Genomic DNA, 14,943 nt, shown 5'->3' on the forward strand with positions numbered 1-14,943 from the left:
GAGCACAAATATGAATTATGGAATTAATCAACAGTAAACAACATGAATTCGAGTAAAAAAAATGCACTGGCAATTACGCATTTGGCGGATGAGATTATTTACCTTTTCTAGGAATAAATATGAACTGTAACTCGAAATGAGATGAATGCATTTTTTCGCTTTATATGTAGATTTTCTGCAACGACAAATAAAAACAAACATTGTACTAAAAAAAGCAACAATACATTCGTTGTCAGCTAAAAAAGCAAAAAATCAGTACATACAACATCAAAAATAGAAACTACACAAAAGAGAACAGCCGGCTATAGTTTTCATGGACCTATCCCAATAGACAATCACGACGATAACGCGCCGTGAAAATTAAAGAAATAAAAGGCCGAAAAGAAATGATTTAAACTTGCCAACCGACTCTGATATACCCGATATGTAAATATAGAATAAATTTGATTATATTTTATAAATTGAAAATTGAAGTTTTTTGCTGATATTAATAGTTTCCTTCACATTGATTTTTTTAGTTGAAATAAGCATTCATAACTCTTATAACTCTTATCTAAGCTCAAATTTTTGAGAAGCTCTCAAACTAAGCTTACTTATATTAAAAAAATGTATTAAATCGTTTAAAGACCAAATCAAATTTTACAGATTTATATTTGTAGTATCACAGTCCGTATAATTTGAAATGTGATTCAAAATCTTTTCTAGTTAAAGTAACTGATTCACAAACGTTAAAAAACTATTTGAGTATTTTTTTTTTTTTTTGCATTTTGAAGCAGAACTAATACACCCAATTGGGTTAGGGTATAATGAAAGCAGCATCCGTCGCCGTGTGGCAGCTATAAAAAAGCAAATGCACCACAAAGGCAAACTTCTCGAATTTATTTTAGTTTTAGTTGCCCGAGTCGTGTGCAATCGTGTGGAAGCCAAAGAAAGTAGAAAATTGTGGAAAAGTGCAAAGCTCCAAGATAAATACAAAAAAAAGGCCATACCCTCATTAAGTTTGCACTGCAAGAAAATCTGTCATAACTAAGCAAGCAATAAAATTTAGTGTTGTAACTAATTGAATTGGAAAAGAATTGAATTTTATAATCGATTCATTGCATTGTGCAATGCGTGCATGAGGATTATATAAGCCAGAGAGACAGTTGGCAACTGTGAATTGGATTTCAGATTGTGACCAAATGCGTTTAAAACATTTGCCTTAAGTCATTGGCCAAACACACGCTAAAAGCCGGCAAAATACAAATAAATATTTATTTTGCACTGGCTATATTTTTTGGCAACTGAATTTTGACAGCCGCTGAAAGAAGTAGAAAAAATAAACGAAAAATATAAAAACTGTTGCAACCGAAAGAGAAGGGCAAAAGAGAAGAGCGCAAGAGTGTGAGAGAGCGTAAAAAATTATAAATAAAACGAGCAGATACGCAAAATAAGAGCAAACGCAAAAGAAACTTCGAGAAAAATAAAAACATAAATAAACAACAAGGGAAAGAGTAAGAAAACAGCAGCAACAACAACAACAATAAAATTACGATGCCGGAGCCATTGGGAATTCTGTGGTCCATGCCAGAGACAAAGAAAAAGGCGCCCATTATCAAGGTATCCTGCGGCATTGGCGATACCGATGGTTTTCCCGCCTTTGACGTCGAGTCCGATGTCTATGACTCCAAGGATGATACGAAATGGGGTTTTCTGATAACCGGCGGCGCCGAATTTCACATGCCCTTAACCGTTTTCCAGGTGAGTGTATTGTAAAGACTTTCTTACGCCCGGTTAACTATGCAAAAGTCGCGATAGTTGAAGAGTCAAAGCAACTGCCGCATCATGGTAATTCTAGTGTAGCAATGTGGCAATGTGGCAGCTGCAACATTCGTTTCGTCATTGCTGTAGACTCTTTTGGTCTTTGGCCAAAAGCACGCATTTCGCTTTCGTATTTCAAGCTATTCGGCTATGACCAACGGGGCGTATGTGCGACAAAATGAGCAGAAGACAGATAGAGAGAGAGACAGAGAGAGAGAGAGACAAAGAGCACAACAGCGACACTTTGTTATCGTTTCAATTGAGCCGAGGGAATGTACAATATTTGGGTTAGCTTTATTCTGACTATGTATTTCTAGTATTGCTTTCCGTTTTGACGTCTGCTTTTCAGTTTAAAACCAAAAAGAAGAAGATGGAAATAAATAAATTGTTATTTCTTGTATTGTGTGGCATGAGCTACAAATGAGGAATAGTTGATTTGGCAGAGAAGTTTGATAGATAAATTGTAATATTTAATAATAGTCCCTTTAAATTTAAGTTCTGAGATATTTTGAATTTTTAACTCATTTCTGTACATTTAATATCAATATATATTTTATCTAGATAACTGACATCATAATTAAAAATTGAAAAAATGTGCCTAAATGGGATTAAAAATTTTTTAATGCCATAACAAGTTATTGTAAATGTTTCTGAGTTTAAACAAATTTTTTTTATTATTTAAAATGTTCACTTTCTTGGAATTGTAAGGGCAACAAATGTAAATATTTTAAATATGTATAATTACGGAGACAGCTAAACATCAATTTTGTTGTGGAAAGATGGTAGATATTAAATAATTTGTAGTCCCAATTAATATTGAAGAGGCTTAAATACCTAAATTAGACATTTCAGTTAGAAAATGTCAATTTAGTGTGTCTAAAAGTTTTCATAAAAAGTAAAGCGGCAATTGTCATAAAGGTTTTTGAAAGTTTACAACAAGAGGAAGGAAATAAGGATGCAAATTTTCAGTCTTGATAAGAAAATAAAAGTTAAAATACAAATTTATTTAGTTATACAACTTTTATATTATTTTAAATTCATTTAAAATGAAGATTAAGGCTTTGTAAGGACTAGATAATTTTTATTTGTATTAGAATATATTATATTAGGGTATGCTAAATAGAACTAGAAATTCCGTTGTAGGGTACACATTTTAAGCAGACAATTTTGAAATACATAAAAGTATCTCATTGTTTTTTCGGAGCAAACTCTTGTATGTATAGCGAGTACCATTTGTATCTGTCTGTCATATACATGTCAGAGAACGAGCGAGTATATAATTTGCAATTGTTTGACCTAAACTCGAACTACGCAACATTTGACGATCAATTGCGAGTCAACTGTTGCCACGTTCGGAGTACTCGATTGTCAGTTTAGGAAAGAAAATTGAAGGAAAGTAACAGCTGCCTTATTAAGAAACTAACTGTGTGTGTAGGTAACACCCGATGGTATAGCTGACAAATCGGGGGTACGTCTGGGCGATATAATTCTCGAGATAAACGAAGAGGACGCAACGCAGCTGACACTGGCCCAGGCACACGAGCGAATCAACGCGACCCCAAAGAAGGTGCAGTTCCTCATGCGCAAGTAGGTCGACCCAGTTAATTTATTTATTGACTACACTCACACAGCTTATGTAATTTGTGCAGCATGGAGGAGGATGATCCCACGGGCATGTTTGAGGCCGGTGAGGAGAAGTCGATTGTGATGCGTGTGCCAAAACCGATGCCACCGCCAAAGGGTGAGTTAGCTGCAAGATCAAATTGTTTAGTGCATGGCATATCCCACATAATTCACTGGCATGTTGCAACTCACATAACTGACCTGGTTTGTATCTTTTTGTAGACTTCACCCCAACCCCATTGCTTGGCTCGCGTTGTTGGCATCCCATTATGTGGCAAGAGCCACCAGAGCCGCCCAAGCCCAAGAAAAAGAAAACCAAAACCCAACTCGATGAGGAGGGCAACGAGGTGATCATTGAATTGAGCGAGGACGAGTCCTCCGACGAGGAGGAGCAGGTGAATGTCTAACAATCCAACGATATGCCAACAACATTTGCAAAGCTAAAACCGTTTTCTTTTTTCCCTTGCCACCACCTTGCCACTGCCTTGCCACCCTTTGCAGGAGTTGCCACATCATCGCATTATACGGAACATTCGACGCTTCTTTGCGGAGGTCGGCGATAATCAGGAGCTGCGCAGCAGCACACTTGAGAACATGCTGTTGGCCCTGCCCGCTGCCCCGAAGTCCGAGTGATGGCCCCCACTTAACCCGCTAACCCGTTAACCCGTTAACCCCTTGAATGCCCGCATCTATTTGCTCTTACTGTTCATGTGCATCTGTCTATGTATTGCCTTTTGTGTATTGTGTATTTACAATAAATATTGTATGCTATTAAACCATAAATCTGTTGGAGAGTGTAGTCTATGCAAATGCTTCTCATGCAGGCCGCGTGCTTCCAAGTTCCATTGAGTTGCGTCTGCTGGAAATGCAGCGAAAGCTCTCGGCCATTGCTGAAATACCAAAGATTCTCAGCTCAACACTGGCCACAGTCTCACAATCCTTTGGCACCATGGACTGCGAAGTCGACTACGAGTCCGAGTCTGTGTACAAGCGCAAATGTTCCTATGATGAAGATGCACTCGATTATGAATTGCTGGAGCAGCTGGAGAGCGAGTGTGTTAGTGAGGGGGATGAGGAGGATGAGGATGATCTGGTGCAGGTGCAGGATGAGCTGGCCCTGAAACAATTCGAATCAAAGCCGCTTAAAGATGCGACGCCGGAATCGGATTATGCATCGGAAGCCAATTATGCGACAAATGAGACGAGTGATGAGCCAGACAACGACAAAGAGCATGAGAATGAAGATGAGGATGAGGATGAGCACAAGCATGAAGACAGGCAGATTTACTATATTAAACTGCCTGCAGGCGGAGACATCAACCAGGAAGCTAAAGCAGACGCTTTGAATATCAGTTCCGATGATGAGGATGTGGATGAGGATGATGCAGATGTGGATGCAGAGGCGGATGATAATGATAGCGATTTCTTGAGCACCACTTACACGTGGAATCTGCGAAATGTGCCCAAGCTGCGTGTAAACGATGCCGAGGGCGTATGTAATTTGACGCTGAGCCCGCAGCTGGAGCCGGAACACAATGCGATTGACACTTCAAAGGTGCGAGCGGCGACGCCAACGCCAACGCCAACTTTAATATCAACCACTCAGTTGTCATTGGAGGCGCCGCCAACGACAACAACAACAGCAACAGCAACGCTGACAACAGAGGCACCATCACAAAAGGTAAAAGCAATCAATGTGACGTCTCATTAGGTACACAATATTTTTATTCTTATGACATTGTCACATTCTGCTGCTGCAGCTGCTTTTCAAGCTGGATAATCTGGAACGCTCCTGGCCCTGGGCAGATCGTGAGAAAATCATCTACAAGTAAGTCAGAGTCAGAGAGTTGACTTGGCCAATTCCAAGTCGATTTTGCTAATGTATTTCTTCTATTCCCGGCAGACAATCAACTTGTCATTTAGTATCACGCAAGCCGCTGGGACTTGTTGGCCAACGCATTCAGCTGCTGGCCAATCAGGAGCTCTTGCGCAAGGACCAAACGCCATAGACCAATGTCAAGGCAAACGTCAAAGTTGAACTCTTTTCTTTTATTTCTTCTACATTTTATCTGCTTGTCATTAGTTTAGGTGTCGCATTCTTGGCAGGCGAACCAACTTTTAATTGAGTTCATTATGCAAATGCGTCAACAGCACACTCCACTTAACAGGCGCAGCCAAAGCCACAGCCACAGCCGCAACATCACAGCCAGAGCACAACCGGGCGTATGCGCAACTTTACTTCAACTCATATCCGAGTATTCTTCTTCTTCAACTTCAACAAAAGCAGCAAACAAAAATTTACCGTCTTGAATTCTTTTTTAATCAATTGAACATTTTTAATTTTCAGAAAATTTACATTTTTTAATATTCATTTTATTTGAATAAATAAATATAGAAATTAAATTCATTTCATTTTAAATTGTATTCGAACTTAATTCTTTTAATTTGCAGCAGATCAACATTTCATTGAATTATTAATTAAATTTTAAATTATAAAATTTAAGCTTTTCAATTTTCATTTTACTTGAAAAAATAAATATAGAAAAGCAATTTTAATTTTAAACTCTTTTCAACTTAAATTCTTTAAATTTAATCAATTAATAAATTTATTGAGTTGCAATTATAAAATTTTCAATATTCAATTAAGAACTGAATAAAATTGTAATTAAAAAATATACATTTTTCGACTTTCATTTTATTTAAATAAATAAATGTAGAAATTAAATTTATTTAATTTGAATTATTAATTAAATTGAATTGTAAATTATAAAATTAAAGTTTTTCAAATTTCAATTTACTTGAACAAAAAAATATAGAAAAGCAATTAGTTTAATTTTAAACTCTTTTCAACTTTATTTCTTAAAATTTAATCAATTAATAAATTTATTGAGTTGCAATTATAAAATTTTCAATTTTCAATTAAGAACTGAATCAAAAAATTTACATTTTTCTTTAAATTCTTTTAATTTTAGACTATCCACAAATTTGATAAATTTAATGAATTGTAAATTATTTGAATTTTCTTTTTACTTGATATAATAAATATGAAAATTAAATTCATTTTATTTTAAATTTTAATTCTTTTCGGTATATAAAAGTTGTTGCTTGAAGAGCAGCAGTTTGATTCTCTCTTAAGTTGTGCAAAAGGTGTCCAGTTCAGGCTGCTTGAGTGCTCCTGAGTCCTGAGTCCTTTGGTATTGTAGTGCTTGAGCTTTCAACAAAAGAAATGCGCTTTGAATTGCTGCAGACGCTTAAAGCATGTCATGCACTTAACTTACACACACACTCTAACGCACTTATATACACACTCTCTCCTCTCTCTCTCTCTCTCTCTCTCTCTCTCTCTCTCTCTTCACACTCACTCAATTAAACAACTCATTTACTCGCTTGCTGCAGGTTTGATGAGTAAAGTTTGTTTGCCTGCATACGCGGCGTATGCGTTATGATCTAGCTAGAGGAGCTGCAAGAGGGTGTAAATAATTTTTTTTAATATGTTATAAAACATCTTCTTCTTCGACTTAACACATTTCGGGCAACAGCAATAAAAAAACCACTTATCGCGTAACTTTACATGCATAAAACATGAACGCATTACGCAAAAGGCTCATAAAATGTTGACAGCAGCAGCAGCTGCATTTACGTGCAACATGCTACCAGCTGTCATGGCGACACAGCAACATCATTAAAATCACATCAACGTTGTTGCCACGGGGCTGCAAAATGGTCGCTGGCAACGCGACTAAACAAAAGTCAACTTGAACAAATAAGTTTCAATAAATGTCAAACAAAACGTTGGCGTTGACAACTCGGCCCTTATTTATCCTTTGTTGTTGCTGTTGTTGTTGTGTTTACTGTTGCGTTGTTGACTAAATTAGCGCACTCAGAAATAAAAGGACCAGGCCAGCGAAATTTATCATTCGTAACAAGTTGTCCGAGAGAGACGGAGAGGTCTGAAGTAAGCTCTCTTCAGCATTCATGAAACGAACACTAAAGTTGGCTAATTAAACGGATTTTCGTTATACAACTCACCTTTATAAACAGAACAGTACACAGTAATTATTTAATTATTTTAATAATGATTATAATTCACATTTATATATATTTGATATACACAGATTTGAAGCATATTCATTCCTAAAATGGCGATAAAACGATAAAGCGTTCGGTTTGGTTTAAGTAGGAAAATGTCAGAAAGCTGAGCTTACCACATTAAATTAGCCAATTTTTTTTTTGTAGAGACATCTAACACTTAGGACAACAATGATATTTCATATCCACATAAATTCTTACAATCATATACATACACGTTTAATATTATAATTAATTAATGCATTAAATTAGTTTTCAAGTTGCCATTTTCTTAACAACTTTTCGTAGCATACTTTCGGGCGTCGTTTAAAATGCCAAATTCGTGTTCTTAGAGCAACAACAACAAAGCGTGAGGTAAATATTTGTTTGTTTTTATCAACTTGTTGACGCTTTGCAGAAAGTATGCTTAGATAAAAGTTGTTGCAACTTTGCTATGATATTTGCTAGTTTTGTTGTAAATCTTCTTTTTTGCCTGGGGAATTGTTGGTGGGGTGCTCTCTCATTTGGTTTCTTTGATTTGCTATTACATTTATCTATTGGGTGGGTTACTACACATACTTAAAACTGTTATTTTTTGTATTTATGCCTTTGTTTCGTTGCTTAGACTATGAGATTATGTTTGAAGCATTGTGACCATCTATTGAGTACTGGAGTATGGTATGGCATTAAAGCGCCTCATCGGCAATGTGCTGTTGATTCGCATCCGCAACTGCATCCATGCTGACAATGACAACACCCATGCCCATTTCCATGCCCAATCTCATGCTGCTGCCATTTAGTAGCTGGTCAGTTGCAACGCTCGTTGTTGCTGTTGTAGTTGTAGCTGCAACTGTTGCTGCTTCGGCGGCATCTTCCGCTATTGTCGTCATCAGCGTCGGCTGCACCATCGACTCTGCCTCCACATGCGTCTCTGACTGCATATTAGCTGTCAGTTGCAGTTGCATTGTGTGTCCAGCTGTTTCCTCCATAAGCGGCTGTGTTTGGTGCGAATTATCGATGGTCTGGCGGCGCAGAAAATGCATTTTATTGCGCCAACCATCGATAAAGCGCAACGTTGTGGACGTTGAACCTGCCAATGCCATACTCTGGCTGCGTTCACGTTGATTCTCCTGCTGCTGCTGCTGATGTTGCTGATGTTGCTGGTGTTGTTGCTGTTGCTGTTGGCGATGAGGCGCGGAGGCGCGTCGCTTGGCCGATGACGACAAGTCCTTTAGTCATACCTTCTCCTCGCCAGGCATTGGCGGACCGCAACGCACGAACTACAATCAAAAGAACTAAGAGATTGCTATCATGATGGTTGGCAGGTTTGGAAACGGTGCGCTGCATTTGTTACACAATTGAAATTTGGATTTGTTGTTGGACAACATGGCGTATGCTTAACATGCGATTATATCAGCAAAACAGCCACAATGTTAGTCTCCTAGCCAAATAGTGCTAGTGTGTGTGTGTGTGTGTGTGTGTGTGTGTGCGTGTGTGTGTGTGTGTGTGTGTGTGTCAGTTGTGTGCCTTATCTGCATTGCATACATTAGCTTGCATTACTCATACGCGCCGTAACCCATAACATTGGCAAAGAAGAAAGCATGTGAAGCTCATTACAAATCTTACCGAGACCTGAGTGGCTGTATAGGAGTTGGTTCGTGGCCGATTGCTAAAGCAGAGCGTCCTCCACTTGCGCTTCACTTGGGCAATCACCTCACCGTTGAAGAAGCAGAACAATGTCGCCACACACAGTCCCTGCAAATGAAAATAAACAAAAGTGAGTCGAAATTGTTATCCAGACGGAGATACAGTCACAAGTGTCCTTATTAGATTGCCAGCCGGCGAAAAACGCTCCTAAAACCTAATGCAATTTTGTTTATTTGCTATTTCGGCAGGCTCAACAGTTTCCAATTCATTTTGCCTGCCTCATTTCGCTGGCATTACGAGTACAAAAAGCGCCTCTCCACACAACGTGTTCTGTAACTTTAAGTGTGTCTGTTTGTGTATCTATATATGTATTTGTATCTATTCCTCGTTTCTCTGTGCGAAGCTTTGCCTGTTGTTGCCCACTTGAGTTGCTTTTGTCATTTGTCTTTTTGTGTGTATGCACGGCTCTAACTATGTGTATACGTATTTAATGCATAGTTGCGTACGTGCTGAAGCTTTTCCCTGGATTTCATATTCACACATTGCCTGCATATAAATGAAATTGGCAAAAGGCTTCATTTGATTGCCACTGCACACGTCAACACAATCAGACCATACAAGTTATATTTATAGATGTTCCCTCAGTAAGTTCTCAGAAAACTTTGAGTTCTTTTAGCATTTATCTTGATAAATATTGAAAACGTTTTGTGCATTTTGAAATGACTCGAACAATAAGCTTTACAATATGCTAACAACATTTTCTTTTGCGTGGGCTTTGAGAATAATTGGAATTAAAAACTAACTAGCTACAATGTTATTACACATTTTGGTAGAGCTTTGAAATAATTCATAATAAGTCTTATTAAAAATAAGTAACAATTCTCTTTCATAAAAATTTCAATTACTTATAAACTTACAAGTTTTATCAACTTTTTAAGTTTAAGTTAAAATATATACACATTTTCATTTTCAAAGATGAAAAACTTTATATTATTTACATAATAAAATATGCGTGCACTCTAGATTTATAAATTTAGTCTAAAATTATTGCAGATAAATTGTATTTAATGCATGTTTTTTTAAAAAGCATAAATGCTTCGAAATAATGAGTTTCAGAGAGTTGGGTCACAGGGTAGTTTATAGTCGACTTGGGGTTGTTTATTTGTATTCATTTGGTTGCCTTTTGTGGTGGTTGCGCATTTGTAAAGCTTTTCTTTGCTCTCGTTCTGTTTTATATGCTGAATTAAATTCAAATAATTTCAGCTGTGTTTGTTGAGCTTAACTTACATCTAGTTGAACCATGTTTAGCTAGTTATTATTCATCTTGATGTTGGTGATTACTCAACTAGTAGTCTAGAAATAAAGTTCTTGTAATACCTGTTAGTAGAAACTTCTTATGATTTGCATGACTCTGAGTTCGTAATACTTTTTGAATAGAATGATTTGCTAATTATTTTAATGGAGCCTGACTGAGAGACAAAAATGCCAAGTGTTTGCCAAACTAATTTGAAAAGTAGACAGCGAAAATTGCCATAAAATGTGTGTGCTTCCCTTTTGACTTCAAACTGCAATCTGGCATCAACTTTAGTGCCAAGTGCAAGTTTTGAACTCAGTTTAAACAGAAAACAAAAAACAACAATTGCTGGGAATTTGAGCAGCTGTTCTTTCTACGTTCTCATGTGGCGTTTCTAAAAGTATTTTTGCCGCACAGTAAATATTTTTTAAGCTTTATTGAAATTCCAGCTGAAGAATGAAAAATACTCGTAAATTAAATGAAATTTTTCACTAAAAGCCTCTGCCTCTAATTGAGCTGATGTCCATAGATATTAAAAGCCGGCCTTGATGTTTAATTAAACGGATATCATTTTTCATATATAGCTGTTGACATTCAACGAATTTCAAAAAGAAAAAGACATTACAAAGAAGGGCGAAAAATAAATAGTTTAATATATTTTAATATTTCTTATCTTTTTGAACGTCTCAAATAGTTAATTATATAGCTCTTGAGCTGCATTCTATTCAGTTGTTGTTCACATTCGCTAGATGAATTCATTTTATATACATCTATACTTATTATATATATTTGAGCATATATTTTTTATGGTGCTTAAAAGTTGTGCCCCATCTTTTATGGCTCGAAATGCAGATGGCACAATAAATCCAAATTATATCCGTACCAGAGAAAGTGCCTCTCCTGCCACTTGTAAGAACTTTGCAATTTAGGGAGCAGCAACAGAAATAACAACAACAACAATCAACATAAAAAGTTGCGACTGGTTTTAAAAACATTCAGCAAAAGTATTTTGCTTTTGCATTTGTCACTTTTCTCTTTTATTCCTTTTTTTTGGGCTGCTGCTATCGAGTCAAGAAAAAGTCACAGATAAACAGCGCTTTTTGTTACAATACCCTTTAGCTAAATAAAGTGGTTAAAAAGGGTATGATGCGTGTGAAGTTACTACGTCAAATAAATGAGGGAAACAGTTCTACAAACTTCTGAATCCAGAAAATAGCTAATATTTTAACAATTTATAACTAAATTTGTGTTCTTGTTCATCTGAATTTCAGATTCTGAAAAGGCTAAGAAAAACTACTATATAATTTGTTTTTCTACTTAAAATTTAAATCTATAAAAAAAATACAATCATAAAATAATTGTTTTTTGACTATTAAATAAATAAATTACTTAATTTTGCTTATTCTACGCTCTTAAATAGATCAATAAATTGAATTTAGATAGCAGGTATCTTTGAGTTAAGCTGATTCTTTAGTTTCTTTAAGGTCTTGTAACTGTAATTCAACTGCAGCTAACGGCAATGTTAAAAGCACCCAAAAGACGACTTGACAATTTAGATTTATATGTAGAAGAACCGCAGAGACATGGGAATTTAGCCTTTTGCCCAAGCATTTGCTCAACAGCTTTTTATAGTTATTTGCACAACGAGTAAACGAATGGAACAGATGAAGACGAGATGTTGCTCGATTTGATTTTATGGATTTACGCGTCTTTGCTCCCGGCTTACTCCTTAACCCCTTTTACTTTTACTTGTGCTTGTACTTTTAGTTTTTTATATTTTTACATTTGTATATAATTTTATTTTTACTGGCAGTGTATTTCATGCTCGAGTAACTGGCAGATTTTTATCTTTGGTTTGTCGGAATCTCTGTGTTTTACTCAATTTAATATGTATGCTGATGAAAATTTCTGACAAAATACCAAAGTAAATTTTTGCATAGCGCATTTGTATATTGATTATACCCCCCTTTCCTATCCTTTCCTTTCCTCTTCTGTTCCTCCCTGTGGCATCACATTTAGATAAGCTGCAGCCTGATGGCTTTGGGGAGTTGTTAGCATGTGCTTGGCATTTTAATAATTTAGACCATTGATTTAACGTGGATGTGGGAAGTAAAAGTAATAAACAAACACTGACAACGGCTTTCTCGTATTTGCATAAATTATGGAAAATATCTGATGTTATAATCAGCAAATTCTTGGCCAATTATATGTGCATATTTCGGCCGTTAAGCACGTACCTCAGCTGCAAATCGAAAGAAAATTCCAAGCTAAGGATTTAAGTTTAACTCGGAAATGTGGCCAAAGAAACTGAGAGAATTTTCATAACTAACATCATAAAGTGCTCAACCTGTGCAGAGTCATAAAACAATATTAAAACCAACGGGGAGTTAACTTTGCAGCTTGCTAGACTTAAAAATACTCTTTAAAGCTGTTTTTTATAAGAAAATTCTTAGATAATTCACATTCAACACTGTCAAGTTATATGAAAATTCTTAGATAATTCCACTTCAACACTATCTATATATAAAATATGTAAATTTATAAAAACTGTTTGATCTTTAAACTAAGAAATAATATTTAAATAATTTTAAGAAAAAGTTTTAACCTTTTTACTCTGTTTTGCTTTACACTCTTAAACCTAAGCAGGGTATAAAAAATGACTAAGAAAATGCGAAAAAAAAGAGGAAAGGAATGAAAAGGAATTACTTACTTGAAATGAGGCTGTAAACGCGGAGATGACTTGGTATGTATTCTCCCAGGGATGTCCGCGGTCTGGGCGAAATGGTGTTAACATATACTGAAGACCCAGCAGCGGCACTAGCAGCAGTGTAGCCCTGTAAAAGGCAACAGGGATGGAGAACAGAGCATTGTAATAATACTTATACTTGTGTATAATTCGTTGTCGACGAGCGTATTAAAATGCAAGTCAACGCGGCGTATGCGTAATTTAAAATGTAAAATGAAGTAAACTTTCAAACGAAGCGAAACGATGCCGAATAAAACAAAAAGCTTAAGAGAAAAAAAAACAAAAAACAAAAACGTAACGAGAATGAAAGCAAACAAACAAGTTTATTACGCATACGCCCCGCGGCCCAGCCTTTAAGGGTGACGGTTGACCCCCACCACTTTGTTTGGCCATGCGACAATCCAAATTATTATTATTGAATTGAAGTTGCTTTTAACTCCAAAAAAAAAATATGTAAGAAAACGAAGAACACACCGAAATGCCTGAAGGACGGTGCGGGATGGACCACAGCTGCCTTGGATGCTGGCAGGAGCATTTAGTTTGAGCAGCACGACACGAACAATGTTGCAGAGGAACAGTAAATTGAGGAATATCGAAATGCAGACGGGCACCATCAATATGTAGTTGAAATTGTTGTCAAACATCCAGCAGCTGGTCGAGAAAGAGATGGGCAAATGAAGAATACAAATGAGAGAGAGACAGAGAGTTGGATAAATGTCATCTAATGAATTGCAAACGAGCTCGTTCGCAATTGATTTGATTTCAGTTTGTGAATCATCATACATGTGTGCGTGTGCACAATCAATTTAGCTAGCCACACACACACACACATAGAGAGAGAGTGTGAGAGAGAGAGATAGGCACACTTACTGTTGATTTTGCTCGTTGCTGCCAGTGAGACCGCGTGCCAGCCCATAGATGCAAATGACAATAGCCGGCGAGCCCCATCCGAAGGCAATCAACCATTTGACCAGCTTTTTCTCGGAAATGAAAGCGGCCACCAGCACCGTATGCAGATAGAAACCCTCGCACAGCATCCACGAGTAGTTGGTCAGCAGAAAATAGTGCAGTATTATGTGAAGTGCCACACAATAGCCCTGTTAGCGATAGCGATTAAATATGATAATAGTTGCGCTATTTCTGCTTACTTACCGGACTTTTTTGCACCATTTCCGGGTTGGCTATAACCACCAGATACCAAATGAGCCACAACGAGTTGTTGGCCGCAAATGAACTAAACAAATGCATGTGCAGCGTGATGCGGGCACATTTTAAAGATCTGCAAATAAAATGCATGAAATAATTGTGTATATGATTTACGTATTTAAAAATTTAATAAGCTAACATTTATTGGAATTCTTAATTTAAAATTATATTTCTAAATTTATTTTAAATAGTTTTTTGTCGCCTCTTATTGACGTTAAATAATAAATAATAATTGTGGCAAACACCGACAAGTTCGGTAATTTGCTGACACAAATACGAGTTCTCGTTTAGACAAACAACTTGCCACACGTATTTGCCATACAGATGTGGCAGCTTTAGGAAGCTGGCAGTTGGCGGGAGGGGGTGGGGCATGTTCAAAGTACATTTCAATATCAACACTGACCGCACGTGCTGCCTTCTCTCTTCTACTCTCTCCTTTATTATCATTCATTCTGCTTTCATTTCTTTCATTCTCTATGCTGTTCAATTTGGCAGCCGGCCAAGGGGCAAGCTGCATATTAATGGAAACATGTTGACTCTTTGCGAATTAATGCATGTC

The 14,943-nt window shown here is 36.7% G+C and overlaps 2 protein-coding genes across 4 annotated transcripts in view; one reads left to right on the top strand and one right to left on the bottom strand.

Moving 5' to 3' along the window:
• Positions 1-871: 871 nt before the first annotated feature.
• LOC117784663 (PDZ and LIM domain protein 7) lies at positions 872-5,699 on the top strand. Of its 3 annotated transcripts, XM_034622465.1 has the most exons (6): positions 872-1,740; positions 3,236-3,387; positions 3,450-3,541; positions 4,248-5,104; positions 5,184-5,251; positions 5,327-5,699. In XM_034622465.1, exons 1-6 carry the CDS (start codon positions 1,534-1,536, stop codon positions 5,430-5,432), a joined length of 1,482 nt encoding a protein of 493 aa, XP_034478356.1. In that variant the 5' UTR covers positions 872-1,533; the 3' UTR covers positions 5,433-5,699. The 3 variants fall into 3 exon arrangements, with proteins under 3 accessions (XP_034478356.1, XP_034478354.1, XP_034478355.1); XM_034622463.1 differs by lacking the exons at positions 4,248-5,104; positions 5,184-5,251; positions 5,327-5,699 and adding exons at positions 3,646-3,818; positions 3,925-4,199 and having other exon boundaries at positions 1,519-1,740; XM_034622464.1 differs by lacking the exons at positions 872-1,740; positions 4,248-5,104; positions 5,184-5,251; positions 5,327-5,699 and adding exons at positions 3,142-3,167; positions 3,646-3,818; positions 3,925-4,199.
• A 2,399-nt stretch (positions 5,700-8,098) lies between these two features.
• The window catches only part of LOC117784046 (calcitonin gene-related peptide type 1 receptor), a 35,391-nt gene continuing 28,546 nt past the window's right edge, over positions 8,099-14,943 (bottom strand). The window contains 6 exon segments of the mRNA XM_034621644.1: positions 8,099-8,771; positions 9,118-9,246; positions 13,143-13,266; positions 13,653-13,829; positions 14,049-14,275; positions 14,331-14,457. Of these exon segments, the coding sequence (XP_034477535.1) occupies positions 8,178-8,771; positions 9,118-9,246; positions 13,143-13,266; positions 13,653-13,829; positions 14,049-14,275; positions 14,331-14,457 (1,378 nt within the window). The 3' untranslated portion in view covers positions 8,099-8,177.

Source organism: Drosophila innubila (assembly GCF_004354385.1).
Source record: "Drosophila innubila isolate TH190305 chromosome 2R unlocalized genomic scaffold, UK_Dinn_1.0 1_C_2R, whole genome shotgun sequence".
Taxonomy (NCBI): domain Eukaryota; kingdom Metazoa; phylum Arthropoda; class Insecta; order Diptera; family Drosophilidae; genus Drosophila; species Drosophila innubila.

Bases quoted from the DNA above. Each gene is read 5' to 3' on its own strand.
- LOC117784663 (XM_034622465.1), top strand. From the start codon at position 1,534: ATGCCGGAGCCATTGGGAATTCTGTGGTCCATGCCAGAGACAAAGAAA. The intron at 3,388-3,449 runs GTAGGTCGACCC...TAATTTGTGCAG, and splicing joins GTGCAGTTCCTCATGCGCAA to CATGGAGGAGGATGATCCCA. The intron at 5,252-5,326 runs GTAAGTCAGAGT...TATTCCCGGCAG, and splicing joins CGTGAGAAAATCATCTACAA to ACAATCAACTTGTCATTTAG.